Source organism: Panthera uncia, chromosome C2, assembly GCF_023721935.1.
Source record: "Panthera uncia isolate 11264 chromosome C2, Puncia_PCG_1.0, whole genome shotgun sequence".
Lineage (NCBI taxonomy): Eukaryota > Metazoa > Chordata > Mammalia > Carnivora > Felidae > Panthera > Panthera uncia.
This window is the reverse complement of record NC_064810.1, coordinates 3,352,741-3,369,040: the sequence shown is the minus strand read 5'-3', so window position 1 is coordinate 3,369,040 and position 16,300 is coordinate 3,352,741. Positions and strand designations below refer to the sequence as shown.

General features: G+C 53.2%; 1 protein-coding gene across 3 annotated transcripts in view; it reads left to right on the top strand.

The window, feature by feature from the left end:
• The first annotated feature begins 2,131 nt into the window (after positions 1 to 2,131).
• UBASH3A (ubiquitin associated and SH3 domain containing A) overlaps positions 2,132 to 16,300 on the top strand; it is a 39,641-nt gene continuing 25,472 nt past the window's right edge. For all 3 annotated transcript variants that reach the window (XM_049627809.1, XM_049627808.1, XM_049627807.1), the window contains exons 1-6: positions 2,132 to 2,279; positions 4,078 to 4,131; positions 6,855 to 7,041; positions 9,260 to 9,458; positions 12,871 to 13,040; positions 14,046 to 14,254. In XM_049627809.1, the coding sequence (XP_049483766.1) occupies positions 2,167 to 2,279; positions 4,078 to 4,131; positions 6,855 to 7,041; positions 9,260 to 9,458; positions 12,871 to 13,040; positions 14,046 to 14,254 (932 nt within the window). In that variant the 5' untranslated portion in view covers positions 2,132 to 2,166. The remainder of the gene's footprint in view (positions 2,280 to 4,077; positions 4,132 to 6,854; positions 7,042 to 9,259; positions 9,459 to 12,870; positions 13,041 to 14,045; positions 14,255 to 16,300) is intronic.

The following is a 16,300-nucleotide window of genomic DNA, read 5'->3' as shown; positions in this document are numbered from 1 at the left end:
CAGAATATTATCCTTTCCTTTATTGAATTACTTTGATCCTTTTGTTGAAAATTAAATGACCACATACATGGGTCTTTCTGCAGTCTTCAAAGGCACACTATGGTGATCTAATTTTTAAGTTTATATGAAACAACAAGGGGCCTAGAGGAATTAAGGCAATCTTGAAGAAAACAAAATCAGAGGAGTTAAACACCATAGTAATTAAAACCAGTATAGTGTAAACACAAAAATGAACAAACCAAACAAGAGAAAGGAAGAGAGTAAGAAACAGATTAATATATATTCAGTCACCTGATTTACAAGAAACATCCAGTGATTCACTGGACAATGGGTGGTCCTTCAATGAAAACAGGTGTAGGGAAATAAATGAACATTTACCCCTACCTCACACCATACACAGAATGAATTCAAATGGATCAAACAGCTAAATATAAACAGGGAAAATAGTAAACTTCAAGAAGAAAACACAGGGGGAATATCTTCATCAATGTTGGGTTAACAATGATGTCTTCAATAGGATGCAGAAAGTTCTAACTATTAAAAAAAATGCTAAATTACTTTTCATTCAAATTAAGAGATTCTGTTTCACCCAAAGACATTAAGAGATTAGAAAGGCAAACCACAGCCTGGAAGAAGTCGTTACCATTAAGCACGTCCAAAAAAAGACTTATTATCTCCAGAGTTCCCACAAATTGATAAGAAGAACCCAAGAATCCAATTTTTCAAAGGCAGAAGATTTAAGTAGGCCCTTCCCCAAAGAGATTATTCAAATGGCCAAGAGCCTGTCTCATGGGGCTCAATGTCATTGCCATTTGGGGAAATGCAAATTAGAACCACAGCAGGACACCACTCCACACCCCCAGATTGGCTACAACTAAGAAGACTGACAGTAGAAGGATGTTGGTGAACCGGACCCTTAACCCACTGCTAAGAGAGCAAATTGGAACCACCATTTGGTAAAACCCCTTCGTAGTTGCTAATGAAGTACGCACGTATCCTATGACCTAAAAACCCCAATCCTAGATGTGTACCCAGCATGAATAACATAAATCAGGCACTAAAAGGCATATACACAAGAATGTCCACCGCAGCAAAACACCTGACAGCCACCCAAATGATACACCAACAGAGAAGTGGAGACATAGATTATGTTTCATTTATCGGATCGAAAAATACACAGCAATGCAGCAAATGAAGTATAGTTACAAGCAATCGCGTGGGTACGTTTCACACACATAGTTTTGGGGCAAAAGAGATCACACACAAAAGGGTATATGCTCTACGGCTCTATTTATGTAAGATTCAAAAATGGCCAAAGTTAATGTACACGTGAGCACAGCAGTTACCTTCTGGGGGGGAGGGAGGAAATAACTAGGAGTCGGGGGGAGGGGTGCTAGGGGGGAGGGGTGCCTCTGAGGGTCTGGGTGTGTTCCAGAGCAGATGTTGTCAACCTTGATGCTCTTGATATTTTGGGCTGGGTCCCTCTTTGCTGTGGGGTGCACCCGCTCTGTTCCTCTCCTCGACGTGATAGAGGCCAGTAGCAAACGTCCCTGCCTCCAACTGGGACCCTCAGAAGTGCCTGCAGACATTGCCAATGGTCCCCGGGGGTGGAGCCCAAATCCCCCAGGCTGAGGAGCCCCGTTTTATTGCTGGTCCTGGAGGGAGCTAGGTATGTGTGCTCACTTGCCAGGTCACTGTACATAGGATTTGTCAACTTCTCTGCACCCATATTAAACTTCAGAAGATTCTAAAATCAAAAACAGATTCAGTGAATAATTAAAAGAACCAAAAATGTCAGAGCCCGCAGGGACAGTAGATGGCGTGTTGTTTAACGTCTCGTTTGCAGGCAAGGGGGCTCGGGGTCGCCCCGGGCCCATGGCTGGTGGCCCCAGTGGGGAACTGAGTCAGGCAGGGGCTGATCCCGCGCGGGGGCTTGGCTGGACCTCCGGAACGCGAACCCCATGTGGAAACAGGGCCGGTGGACGTGGCGCCCCAGCACCCTGCAGAGAGCATTCTGAAAACCAACATCTCATGCAAACAGGATATTAGCTTTTGTCAGAGAGATCAAAACGGGCTTGAGGTTTTTCTTCACACCCTCAGCCTTGCCTGTGTGTGTCTCTCTCTCTCTGGCTTTATCTATTCATTTCTGTCCACAGGCAGGAAGAGATGGCAGCCGGGGAGACTCAGCTCTACGCCAAGGTCTCCAACAAGCTCAAGGTCCGCGGCCCGTCCTTGCTGCTGGAGCCCCTTCTGGGAATGGGCTTCCCGGTACACACCGCGTGAGTACTGTCCTGCTGGCCGCTGGACGTGCGTTCCCGGCCCACTGACGCTTCTGCCCCCGCCACAGAACTGCAGGCAGCTCAGAGCACTTACTTCCTGCCCGAGGGGTGCGCTTTGCCGAGCGAGATACGCTCTCAAAATACGGCCCTTTTCTGCTTTTTATAAATGACATGCTCTTTGCCCTTTGGTCAAACTGTGCTGGCTGGCTGGTGGAGGGACCCTAAAAGTTGTGAAAGTCGGAAGCCGCGTGTTACGGGGGGCACCCCCATTTCTCAGGGTTTGGAGGGGCTTGGGCAGCCTCTTTGTGGTTCAGGGACCGAGACGACCCTGGGAGGCATTTCAGACTCCAGGCCGAAGGGAGCGGTGGAGGGCACCACCAACTAGGAAATATTTCTAAGTGGTACGGGGGAACCAGTCACCCGTAGGCAAGATCTCTTCGATGTCTGCTGGTGAAAAGAGGTGGTTAAGAAACTACCGGAACAGTGTTGATCGATCCTGCTTACCCAAGGAGGAGGTCCCTGTACAGAAAATGTTCATCGTAGGACCCACCCTGTCAGAGAGAGACAAAGTCCCCAGAAGCCATGAGCTATGTTTGGGACATGGGATACTGACTTTTCAGACTTATTCACTCCTTGGACTGGGGACCAAGGTTTCCTGAAACGTTATAACAAAGCCCTGAGCAAATTAGCTGCCATCACTTTGAAGTTTCACCCTTTTCTTTTTCTTCTTTTAAAAATTTTTTTTAATGTTTACTTATTTTTGAGAGACAGAGCATGAGCGGGGGAGGGGCAGAGAGAGAGAGAGAGAGAGAGAGAGAGAGAGTGAGAGAGTGAGAGAGACAGAATATGAAGCAGGCTCCAGGCCCCGAGCTGCCAGCACGGAGCCCGACACAGGGCTTGAACCCACAGACTGCAAGATCATGACCTGAGCCGAAATCGGATGCTTAACCAACGGAGCCAGCCAGGCGCCCCAAACTTCACCCTTTTCTTTTCTAATCCAAACCAGAACTTGGTCGCTTTATGTTGATAATAAACCGGGGGCCTTTGAAATGGGCAGCGGAACCGTGTGCCAGGCCCCATGCCGGGCACCTTACCCCGGGTGCAGCCAGGGATACCGAAGCCAGAGAACACAGGCGGTGGAGGGGCGGGGCTCTATTCTTGGCACCTCTAAAGCTCACCCTTTATGATGCTCTCGAAGCTGGACTCATGCTCAGAATGCCTTGTGATTTAAACAATGTCATCCTTGTCGGTATTCACCAAAGAGCAGCTCTGAGCAGCGTCACGTTGGTCCGCTGATCAACTCCAGCTGTCTCCAGGCTGGATTCCTGAGTGAGTTACCTTAGCCTCCTTCCATCCTGTTCAAGTTGGCCCTGTTCAGTTACCCCAGTGTCTGTACGTCCTGGGTTATAATGATGAGTGGGACAGGGCTGGGCCTCAGGGACCCTGCAGGCCGGTAGAGGAGGCAAACAGACACAAGCTCATAGACGAGGCAGGGTGGCCCTATGTGGGCAGGCTGGGGGCGGGGGGGGGGCTCGGGGAAGGTTTTCTGGAGGTGGGAGCCCCCGAAGGAAAACGAGCAGGGGGGTGTGAGCAGGTCCGCGTTTTCAGAAATCATGGTGAGGCGGCACGGAGGCCTGGTCAGGGCATCCGGCTTCAAAGTCTAAGCAGTGCAGGCCCTCGTGGAGCCCCCAGCCCGGGCCCCATGTGCCACAGTGCCAGCCCTGCCTCTCCCGTGCCCCCCACCCCCAAAGAAGGGAAGGCAAGGTCCGAATGCTCCTCCCGGTCTGCTCTCCTGTAGGCTGAAGGCGCTGGCGGCCACTGGAAGGAAGACAGCGGAAGAGGCGTCAGACTGGTGAGTGCGGCTGCCTCCACGGGTGTGCAGGGTGTTTGGCTTGAACTGCTCGGGCCTCGAGAGCTCCCCGGAGTGGGCGTGGGAGGGCCCCATACACCCTGGGCAGGCACCCTGCCCACCCAGCACCCGGGGAAAGGAATAAAGAGCCCGCATTTCAAATGGAAAACAGGGGCACCTGGGTGGCTCAGTAGATGAAGCGTCCAACTGCGGCTCAGGTCGTGATCTCACGGTTCGTGAGTCCGAAGCCCTTGTTGAGTTCTGCTCTCAGTGTAGAACCCGCTTTGGATCCTCTGGCCCCCTCTCTCTGCCCCCCTCTGCCCACTCACTCGCTCACGTGTGTACTCTCTCTGTCTCTCTCTCAAAAATACACATTAAAAAAAAGGAAAACAAGTAGAGAGAGTGAACTTTGAACAAGCCTTTCTTCACTTAAAAATCTGAGTTTATCCACATGTGACTGTCAAAGAAGGAAGAAACCCACACGATTTCTTGAGTAAATAGGGAAGAGCTATTTCTTCCGACATAAAATACAGGCCACCACTCTCTCAGGCTCCCTCTGATGGGGAGAGAATTTACTGGTGGCCCCGAATGGCGCCTAAGGCATCGGCACGTTGCACCTTAGGGGGGACGGGTGGTGGGGGGCGGGGTGTGGAGCTCAGGGTGCCAGGAGGTTCTGCCACAAACCGGCTATGCGACTGTGCAGGCGGCCCACTATCGCGGGCCTCCGCTTTCTGCTCTGGGATCACAGGTCCTCTTAACCCCCAGTCCCGCCTGAATGTGCCATGATGCCATCATTCTGTCCTGAGGTGGGAAGTCCCCTCACGCGCTGCTCTGGAAAACCACAGCGAAAATCGAACACTAAAAACCGGGTCTCACCCAGCTGCAGTGCCCGCCCCGGAGCAGGATGGCAAATACGGACAGTGGGCCTCTGAGGGGCCACTGTGTCCTCAGCGGGAACCTCCTTCTTCCCCCAGAACCTCTAGGCCAAGGACACAACATGAAACCCATCTACCAGGCAAAGGGAAACACCCAGAAGCCTCTGGGTGAGGCTACCTCTAAAGTCAGTCGCCAAATTTGAATTTCAGATGAAACCCACGGTTTCAAGGGCCACGGTTCCTTCCTCCTAGTTACAACAGGCCAGCCAGACCACGAGTCCCACCGAGGCCCAGGGAGGCAGTGGGGTCCCCTAGGCTCAACCAGAAGTGGGCCGACCTTAGCGAATCAGGGAAGCGCAAATTCAGATGCCGTTAAAAACAGAGGGCAGCTTCGAGCGTCCACACGCGGTCTCTCACGGTCCCCGTGGCAATCGCAGCCGACCGCCCGGTTCCACGTCCAAGTACATGCCGTGGAAACACACAAAGGGCCTTAAAAAACACGGGCCAAGACCTTGATTACAGCGCCATGACATTTTTCAAAAAGAAACCAATTTAAGTGTCCAGCAGTGGAACGGATGAGTGAAATATCACCCGTGAGCGTGACGGGCACCCACAGCCCTTAGAAGGGTCACTCGGACACACTTAAACCAGATGCCTCCGTGCCAGTGTGGATAAAGCACAAAAATGGGGTCGACGGAGAAAACGTAAACTGCAGAATAATTTAAGCAGCAGCTTGTGATTTACGTGAAACACACATGAGTGTTATCTATGGATTTGTTACTTGGGTTTCTAGAAGGAAAAAGCAAAGTCACAGTAGAGGACACGTGTGTGCAGGGGGAAGGGGGGTCAGGATAAAGGATCAGAGCGCCCCCTGTTGGCATTTGTTTTTACTCTTAAGGAGACTATATTTGTGCGTAATAGTGTTTCCTCGAGGGGCGGCACACTGCCCGCTAAACTTGCTTTCACATCCCGGGCACGTCTCTGAGTCATTAGAAAGTCGTCAAAACTGTGGATCCTGATGAATACCTGGTAAATGCACTCCTCGACCTTTATCTCATGTTTCCTAACCGGGACCAGTAACCGTACAATAAAATCTGCGTGCAGTTTTATGTATACCGTCTGGTTCCTGCTTTGGAGAAATTTCTGGAAGTAGAAATGTTAGTGCAATTGTAGAATCGTCAGATGAAATGGGTATTTTAAGGCTCTTGGTGCGTCCTGGCAATTTCCTCATGTACACACAAATCTGCAAATTCGCTGCCCCTTTGACACCACTGGGCGTAACTTTTATCCTTTCAAAGGCATTTTGTTAGTTTGACAGATGAGCAAAATAGCACCTTGGGGTTGTCCCCATTCTTGTTTTTGTTGTTAGTGAGAATGAACTTGAATTTGGGGTTGTAGGTCATGTCTCCTTGTCCTTAAAATAAGCTTCTGAATGCAAAGAAAATATGTAATAGCCACCTAAATTTCATCTATTTTTTTTCTGTAGTTTTAACTTTTACACTCAATTTGAAGCCGCTACAATTAAAATGTGAAGTTTTTCTGCAAATTGTTCTCAACACTAAGGGGGTGGCTGGATCCCAAAGATCGCTTGAAGAGGTGCTGAGGTCTCCCATCGCCTTCTCTCATTTTCTCGGTCTTTGGCCTGGGAGTCAGACTAACGCAGGTCCGAGACTCAGGCGGCCCCTGAGCTGCTCTGCGGCCTGGGCCCGCTGAGTCCCGCCCGAGAGGGGCTGGGGGTGCAGCGTGGGTGCTGGACGCGCTCGGCACGGCCTGTTCCTCCGACTTGCTGCCCTCCGTGGGGAAGGGTCCTTTCGTCCTGGCTTCAGGTGACAGCGCTGTTCTCTGTTACAGGCTACGTTGTCATCGCAACGACCCTTCTCTGGACGATCCCATCCCCCAGGAGTATGCCCTGTTCCTCTGCCCCACGGGGTCCCTGTTGGAACAACTTCAAGAGTTCTGGAGAGAGAGCAAGCGTCAGTGCACGAAGAACCGAGCTCATGAGATCTTCCCGCACATAACGCTCTGTGACTTCTTCACGGTGAGTCGGCCCCAACAGGGCTTTAATGCTCATTACCAGGCCGCTGAAGCCATTTCCCTGAGATAACTAAACGAAGTTGGATACAACTGAGGGCAGCCACGTGATCTACTTCCCACGACTGTAGTATCAGCCGTCCTCTTCGTGTGGGACACCCTTAACTTTTCTCCTCAGCCTCATCCGGTCAACTCCTACGCATTCCGCAAAACCCCACTCACTTATCCCCTCCCTCTGTTAAGTCTTGCCCAGCTCCCCGGGCAGAAGGGGCTGCTGCCCTTTGTGCTCCCGTCATCTTTTGGCGTGTATCTCTCGTGGCACCGTCCATGTGGCGTGACCATGCGTCCGGTGCAGCCCTGCAGCCCCCACGAGGCAGAATCGCCACAAGGTGGACGCCTCACTCACCTGTGTGCCCCGAGACCAGCACGGTGCCTCAGAGCGGGTGTTGCGGAAATGTGTGACGGATGAACTAAAGAACGGTCGCTGCTGGCCCTTGCAAGTGCGGAACCGTTCCCTGCTTCTGTGGGGACCGGCCCTGATTTAGAATATGGCCCAACACGTAGCTTCACGGGGGTCCTGGAAAGGGGAGAAGGACCTGGGCCGCTCAGGAGAGAAGCAGGCGGGCTTGAGAGAGAGGGAGGGGCCGACAGCCATTTCCTGTGTGGCTCCACACCAGACAAACCTGGAGAGGACACGCCCTGGCCGGCCGCCTCTGCCATCGGCAAGCTCTAAGGGGCCCACTCATTTCAGGGGTCCCGCCAGGGCCCGAGGAGCGCTCCGTGCCGGGCTCCACGGCGCGCACGGGAAGGGGGCTGCGAGCCTCCGCCGGGAATGTTTCCAGCAGATTCCCCGGGAGCCTTTGACGGTCACCCCGGTTGGCCAGGGGCTGAGGGGAGGGGCTCCCAAGGCACGGAACCTTCAGTGCTAAAACCAGAAAAGTCCCGGGCACACTGGGGCGCGTGGGTCACCCTACTTTGCCGGCAACGGCGTTTGTGATGGTCAAGCTGTTTTCCAGCTTGTCCTTAGGAGCTCGTCAGGGAAAGGAAGCAGCCAGAGCCTGTGATGAAAATAACCCTCGAATGGGCCATGCTTCATCACTCCAGCGAGGGGGCCACCTGGGCCTTTAGGTCCTCTTCCCACGTCCATGTCCAGACACACACACACACACACACACACACACACCCCTCCCTTCTCCTGCATTAGCCACCCCACCAACCCCCAGCCCCGTCCCACCCTGCCTGGCTGGCTGAGCAGCCGTTCCGGCAAAAGAGTGACAGGGAAATGCAGTCTCTGCCTTTGACGCTGTGAAAGGAAAACGTCCAGCCTCCACGGGCGGGTGTCCATTGCGGCTCTGTTCATACACGACCCGGTGCCCCCAGACTACTGACCTGAGACCGAGAGACACGCTGTGGACAGACAGTCATTTATTTAGGGTTATACCGTCCGTGCGTCAGGCGCTTTCAGGACCCGCGAGGGCCACAAAGACGCAACACACAGGGACGAGTTTAGCGAGCCGCTGGTCAGGGGGGGACGTGAAAATGCATCTTAAAACTACAATGCAGCTGATTCGTACAAGAATGAAAGGTGCTGTGGGAAATTCAGGGGGAGCCAGTGCCGGGAAGCACAGGGCTGGGCTAACTTCCTGCTTGGGGGGGGGAGGAGGGTCTGCGTCTCACCGTGGTCTCACTGTGGTCTCACCGCGGTCCCACGTGGCCACGTGAGTCTTCCACATGGAGGAAGGTCTTCAAGCCCAGGAGGCGCTTGGGCAGCGCTGAGCCCAGGAACCAGGAGTGGGGAAGGGCGGTGAGGGTCCGGCAGGTGCCCGCAGCCTGGCACTCGGGCTGAGCAGGGGGCCGGGAGCCATGCATGCACCGTGGCTGCCTCCGAGTCTAGGAGAAACCTCCAGAAGTCTGAACAGCTGAGCACAGCTGTGGGTTGAGTCAACATGACACAGAGGGACGAGAGGTAAGTCAGGGTGACAGGCGTTTCCAACCTGGACCCTTAGAGGACATTCCATTCCAAAAGGAATCTTACCTGGAATCTCTAAGAAACCGAGGCGGGGTGCAGAACAAATCCATAGCCCCAGACGCAGGGGCGAGAGAATCACGTTCCAGCAGTGTGGCCACAAATAGGCTCGAGGGGCTGCCTGATCCGAATCAACTAAGCTAATAGCTGCCCTTCTGACTGGAGGCGAGAAAGCACATCCTTGTCTCTTCTCCCCTAGTGCGAGGACCACAAAGTGGAGTGTCTGTACGAGGCTCTAAAGAGAGCCGGGGACAGGATCCGGGGTTCCTTCCCCTTGGTCGTCCCTCTGGCTCTCCATTCTTCCATCAGCTACCTGGGCTTCTTCGTGAGCGACAGCCCTGCCGATGTCATCCGGGAATTTGCCACGACGTTCGCCATGGAAGTGGCTGTCTTGGCAGGTAGGTTGCACACGAAGGGCGCGGTTGACGGGGACGGACTGCTCTGTGTCCGGGGCCGTGCTCTGCTCCTCAGGCGCCATGGGCCAGCCGCGGGGGGAGCGGGCTGCGGGCTGCGGGCTGCTCCTTGCTGCCGCCGGCTGGGCTGGGCTCAGGGGACGCAGGCGCCCTGGCCCAGGACGTTTCCATCGCCACCTCTCCCTTTTCAGCCAGCGCCTCCAACGTGGCCTTGCTCTGGGGCTGAACAGCTTAGCCGGAGCTAAATCTAATGAGCCAGGATGTCCTTCAGAAGGAAAGCAGACTCTGAGAGCAGAGGCCACCTTTTCTCCAAGTGGGAATACCTTTGTCTGCATCGATACGGGTTTTCAGAACACTGGGTGTGCTCCAGCTGCCTGGAAAACTGTCCCAGGAGGAGACCTCGAGTGGTCACGTGATGACGGTGGATTACAGGCTGGTTCCCACACGGGGACGTCCGAGGCTCCCCAGCCCCATGCCCGCCTTGGGCAGATGCCCTCCCGGGGTCAGTGCTGTGTGTAAAACACAAGTCCTAGTTGGTTTTTGTTGATGTTTTAGGGAAGACCATAGTCCTTTCTCCATGGCCTCTTGGGGAAGGATCGTCGAGATTCACTTTGAGAATCTTTGAGCCTCCCTTTTTCCCCAACCCCTGCGCTGGTCTGGAGACAGGATCCGGCTGGGGTTCACGGGAGGGACTCTGGACTTGACCTCAGAAGACGAGCGTCTCTCCCTCGTCTCTGGTTAGCGCTGGGCCTTCATCAAGTCACATCAGCCCCAGAAGTCACTCTTTCTCTGCAAATCAGCGAGGACTCTGGCCCTTCAAACAACGCAGCCGGTTTCTGTGGAGTTTCCCCCTCGGTCCTGGCACACAGAAGAAGTGCAGTGTTGTGGCGACTCCCGGCACCCTGGTGGAGAGACGCCGCCCTACCCCTCCGCAGGTGTCGAGGCCCCTTCTGATCTGGCCACGCCAGGAGGTCACTGAATCCCAGATTTCCACTTGGAGGCTGGCTTCTGGGCTCCGGGGTCCTATTCGCTGGACGATTAGCAGCTTACCCCGTGGCTTTGTGGATTGGCGTCCTTTATAGAAACAAGAGTCGGGTGACGGCTCTTTGGTCTCCTTGTGGCCAAAAGGACAAGGTGGTCTCGTCCTGCCCTGCCCCGTCAGCCCCTCGCCTCAAGGCAGACAGGGCACCTCCCTTACGCACTGCATCCCCTAGTTGGGTCTCACTGGCCCCATTTTAAAAATGAAGAGACCGAAGCCGGCGAAGGGGAACATTCCTGTCCAAGGCCATTGGCGCGTGTCCCCTAAAATTCCTGTCCACCCTGAACCTTAGAAACAGGCTTTATTTGGAAACAGGGGCTCTGCAGACACAATTAGTTAAAATGAAGCCAGACTGGGAGCCAGACTGGAGGGTGGGGTCTAAATTCAGCGACTGGTGGTCCTATGAGAGAGGAGAGAACACAGAGACACAGGGGTGGAGGCCATGGGGAGGACACAGGGACGCAAGGATGCGGCCACATGCCAGGGACCACCCGGAGCCCCAGGAGCTGGGCGCAGCAGGGAGGGGCCTCCCCAGAGCCTTCAGAGGGGGCGCAGCCCTGCGGACGCCTGCAGACTTCTGGCCTCCAGACTGCGAGAGAGCACCTTTGTGTGGTTTTAAGCTCCCCAGTTTGTGGCCATTTGTGACCACAGCCCCCGGAAAGCAACAGGGTCCCCTAAGCGGGGGTCAGAGCAAGAACCTCAGTCCAGCTCGGTCTTGCTCGGCCCCACCCGGGTTCAGGCTGACCGGCCCTGGGCTCCGCCAGGGAGGCTCCGACCCCACGGCTCTCGCCGTGCCCTCCACGCCTGTGCCCTGGCCTGACCCCAAAGGGCTGGGAGGGGCCGGCCAGCTTCAGTGTGTCCCCATCAGGGCACCTGTGTCTGTCCCCAGAGACACACCCCCAGAGGCAGGGGCTGGGGAGAGCGGACAAGACAAGGGCCCACGCAGAAGCCACGTGTGGTTCACGGATGACAACCGGCGTGGATATTTCCCGGGCCACACTGACTCACGTGGCCAGGTGGTCCTCCCCCCACTGCCGAAGCACCCAAGAAAAGAATTTCCCCGCCACCCACACGTGCTCTCAATTTATGCCTCTCACCTCGGCGGTTTCTTGTCTGCCGCTGAAGTCTCGTGTAGCGGATGGGAGACATCACTGGGCCACCAGGTCTGGGCCCAGGAAGCAAGTGCCACATCCGGGCCACGTTCCAGGGGAGAACGGGGCCTGTCTGTTGGTATGTGTTGCCCGGGGGAGAGGTGGCCGGTAACCAGTAGTTATGAAAAGACTCCCGGAGATGTGAATCAAGAGACAGGTTTCAGCGCCGCCCCAGCAGGTGGCCCTCACTGTCCTCAAGCCGCCCCTGTGTAAACGCAAGCTCTTCCCAAGGTCGCCCCACCAGGAGAGGAGGGTGGCTCTAAAGCCAGGCCTACGTGACGCCAAAGTCCGCGTTCCCGTCGGTCACCGCCTCCCCCAAACACAAACTACTTTGTGGCCCAGAGGCCGTCGGATCCTGGCTGACCTCAGGGGCCTGGAATGAGGACCAGGAGGGCAGGATCCACCAGGGCAAAGGCCTCCCAAAGACACCAGGGACCGACCACTCCGAGGGCTCCCTGCTTCGCCAAAGTGAGCGAAATGTGAGAGATGCCGTCATGTTTGACACAGTTGGGTTCCCTGTGGCATTTTCTTCCCGAGACTCTGCAGCAGAACCAAAACCATCGGCCCGGAGTTCAAGGCTACAAGTCCAGGCAGCTGGGTAGTGTGTGCGCCCCGGAAAATGAACGGAGAAGCTGTGACTACATCCCCTTTAATCAGAGGTTCGGGCCACTGGCTTGCAAACTGATAGGCTCCAAACACCCGGACCCATATCTCCACCCCTCCTCCTTCCTCCTCCTTATAGGATTTGCAGTACCCAGCTATGTCCTCTATAAGCTGAACTCTGGGGGGTGCCTGGGGGGCTCAGTCAGTTGAACGTCTGACTTCAGCTCAGGTCATGATCTCACGGTTCATGGGTTCCAGCCCCGCGTCGGTCTCTGTGCTCACAGCTCGGAGCCTGGAGCCTGCTTCGGATTCTGTGTCTGCCTCTCTCTTTGCCCCTCCCCTGCTCATGCTCGCTTGCTCTCTCTCTCTCTCTCTCTCTCTCTCTCAAAAGTGAATAGACATTACAAAATTTTTTAAGCTGAACTCTGTGAAATGGCACAATCTGGGGGGAAGGAGGGGGCAGAGGCAGGAGGCACCAGGCAGACAGGCTTCACTTACGAGCCCTGGGCACGTAGCCGTCGTGGATGCATAGCCACCCCACACACGCAGCGCCCACGGTGGGGGTAAAAGCGCCCACCATCCTCGTGTTGACCTGGTTTCGCAGACTGCACCGTGAAGCCCTGCGCCAAGCAGCTGCACCTGACCCTGGCCCACAAGTTCTACCCCCACCACCAGAGAACGCTGGAGCAGCTGGCCAGAGCCATCCAGCCAGGCCACAGCTGCCAGTGGACCGCCGTGCTGTACTCCCGAGACATGCGCTTCGTGCACTACCAGGTGAGCGAACCCAGGCCGGGAGCCTCGGCCGGAGTGGCCCTGGCCAGGCGGTTGGACTGGACACTCCCCAGGAGAGCCGATGGCGGCCCACCGGTAGATAGAGCACTTACCCCCAGGAGCCCTCCTCCTCTGGAGGTATTTCAGGGAAAGGAAGTCCTTCTACTATTTTTTTTTAACTCATTCCTATTTTTGCGCAAATTTAGAACTAGTATTCTTTTATGTATGAATGGCAGACACAAAAAAGTTTGAAAAAAAACACCAGTACCATTTCTGGCAATAAAAAGTGGACTGTTGCAAACATTTATGAGTACATGGTGTTGCTTATTAATTTGCTTAAATGACGATTTCAATGAAACCTCACGCAAGACTTCCTCCCCCGAGATGGATGGTTTAAATGGAAAGCATGCAGTGCTCCTTTCAGACCCGTGGAAGTAGCATGGACGAATCCACCGTGTTCCGTGTTGTATGAAAGGCTATAAATAACCTTATGCCAAGGGAGGTGGATGTGAATGTCTAATTCTGCTCTAAGATCTTTCATATTAGAAATAAGTAGTAATAAGAGATGATAGATATAGGTGGATAGATAGATGAATAGATAATTGATAGATGTGGATAGATAGATAGATAATAGATATGAATAAATAGGTAGATTAGAGAGATAGGTAGATATGGATACATAGGTAGAAAGATTAGATAGATAAGATAAATGGATGGATGGATGGATGGATGCATAGATACATAGATACATAGATAGATACATAGACAGATGATAGATAGATGATAGGTAAATACCAGAATTCATTTCCAAACCTATCCAAAGAATTCTGTGCCATAGTCTGTCATCGGCTACTATCTGTCACCCGACACAAGCCTGGACAGGCCCCGGAGTCGTAGAGCACAACCGGGGAGCCTGGGGGCAAAGGGCAGATGTCATCCCTCTCGCTCTGCCATCTTTCCCAGCCCAAGTCCATGCTTGAGACATGAAAACGCTCGCGTCTTTTCCAGACCCTCAGGGCCCTATTTCAGTACAAACCCCAGAACGAAGACGAGCTGACACTAAGTCCGGGCGACTACATCTTCGTGGACCCCACCCAGCAGGAGGAAACCAGCAAGGGCTGGGTGATTGGGACCTCCCAGCGGACCGGCTGCCGGGGCTTCCTGCCCGAGAACTACACGGAGCAAGCCAATGAGTCCGACACTTGGGTCAAGCACAGGTGAGTGCTGCCTCTAGCGGCAGCCCAAACGTCTTCTCTCTGATTAGCATCCAAGAACGTCCCTCGGAAAACAGTGGTTGCCGCGTGCTTGTAGACCATTCCATCACTGGAAAGAAAATTGCCTTCTCCATGCTGGTGACATTATCCCTGCAGGTATACGGTAAATATCTTGGCCGATCCATGGTTTTCTGCAAATAATGCTCAGAAAGCATGAATTGCTCTATGTGGCTTCTGAGATCGTAATCCCGAAACGACTGTAAAAACTTCCGTATTATGGACCTGACAGATTATATCAGAGAGCCCGAGCTTGGCTTTACCTAGCCTTCGGCTCAGTGTGTCAATTGTCAAGTCCGAAGGTCCATTACCAGTTTTCTACTGCTCTGTAGCAGATGACCGTGAACTCCCCAGCTAAAGCAACACACGTTTACTACCTCATACTTTTCCTGCAGCAGGCATCCGGGCACGGCTTAGCTCGGGGTCTCTCGAGGCCACATTCAGGTTTCGGCCGGGGTTGGGGATTTACCTGAAGCCCAGGGTCCTCCCGCAAGCTCACGTGGTGTTGGCAGAACGCATCTCCCAGAAGCCGTGGGGCTCCTGGTGGCTTCTTCGCGTTCAGCTGGAGAATCTCTTCATTTTAGCACTTTTAGCCTCGTCTGGAGAGGCCGGGGTTGCTCAGAGTCATTAGGTACCTGTTCCTTTTGTCCCATTTACTTCCCTCCATTAATCTCTTTCCTCACATGTGTTACTGTGAGCAACAAAAGGAAACCGGTGCTTGGAAATATTCTTAGCGACGCAACCAACTTCACTCAACGTGCTGCCACTACATGGTAGAGATCCCCCTTCCTCCAGTTTCCTGGAACGTGTGACTCTCACCAGCATCCATAAGACCACGAAGAGTCTGTCCAAAGTAATTTTTTTAGCGTGTGTCTCAAAATTCTCCCCACCTCCACCCACGGCTCAGTCCCAGAGCTGCTCCCGTATTTTAGGTATTTGTCACAGCAGCACCCCACGCTTAATACCAAGTTGAGGAGCAGTTAAGGTTTAGCCAGAGAAGCAGTAATTTATATACATATCCACACATACAATAGAAATGCACTTATAAAATATAGAACATTTTGTATTTAACATACAAAAAATTATTTATTAATAATGTAATAATTTCTATTTACATCATATTATTTATATATAATGTATGGCCATGTTACACACCACACACATACACACACATTTAAGGAATTGCCGTGTGTGACTGTTGGGGCTAGCTAAGCAAGGACAGGCAGGCAAGAAGGGAGGGAGGGGACCACAAACGTTGGAAGCCATGACTCACGGAAGCGCTTGTCTGCCTCTGACAATCGGGGAGGAAGCCCCCCAGGCAGGTGGGAGAATGGTTGCAGGCACAGCTGCTATTTGGAATCACTGAGCTCAAGGAAGCCCTGAGCCTTTTTTAAAGACCTTCCAATGAAAGAAGTCAGGCTCCCCTACCCCCCCACCCAGGATAATCTCCCTTTTCATTAATTTAAAGTCTGCCGACCGGGACTTTAATAGCATCTGCAAAATCTCTGCACAGCAGCACCCAGCTTAGTGTTTGGTTGGATAGCCAGGAAAAGGTGTGTGTATGCTTCCCACCACGACCTAAACTTCCCCTAAAAGAGACCGTTAAATCATGAAACAATGTATTAGTGAAATAAATTAGGATATATCCGTATAACACAATACTTGCAGTCTTTAAAAAGGGTCACAAGAAAGTATTTTACGTGCTGATATGAAAAAATCCAAGATAGGTTGCAGAACGCAGTGTATATTACAGAGCTATTTGTGGGGAAGAGTAAAGTAAAAAACCATTGTCTTTACATATATGTTCTTAATATGGATTTATATGCATGCCTGTACCTAAACACGGCCCGGAAAAGAGAATCTCTAGAAACTTCCCACAGCGGTCCCCTGGGAGTTGGAAAAGGGGCTGGGGAAGAGAAAAGGACTTGGGGAAGGGACTTCACTCTCTACCATCCATGATTTGTAAGTATTTGAACCATATATATATATATA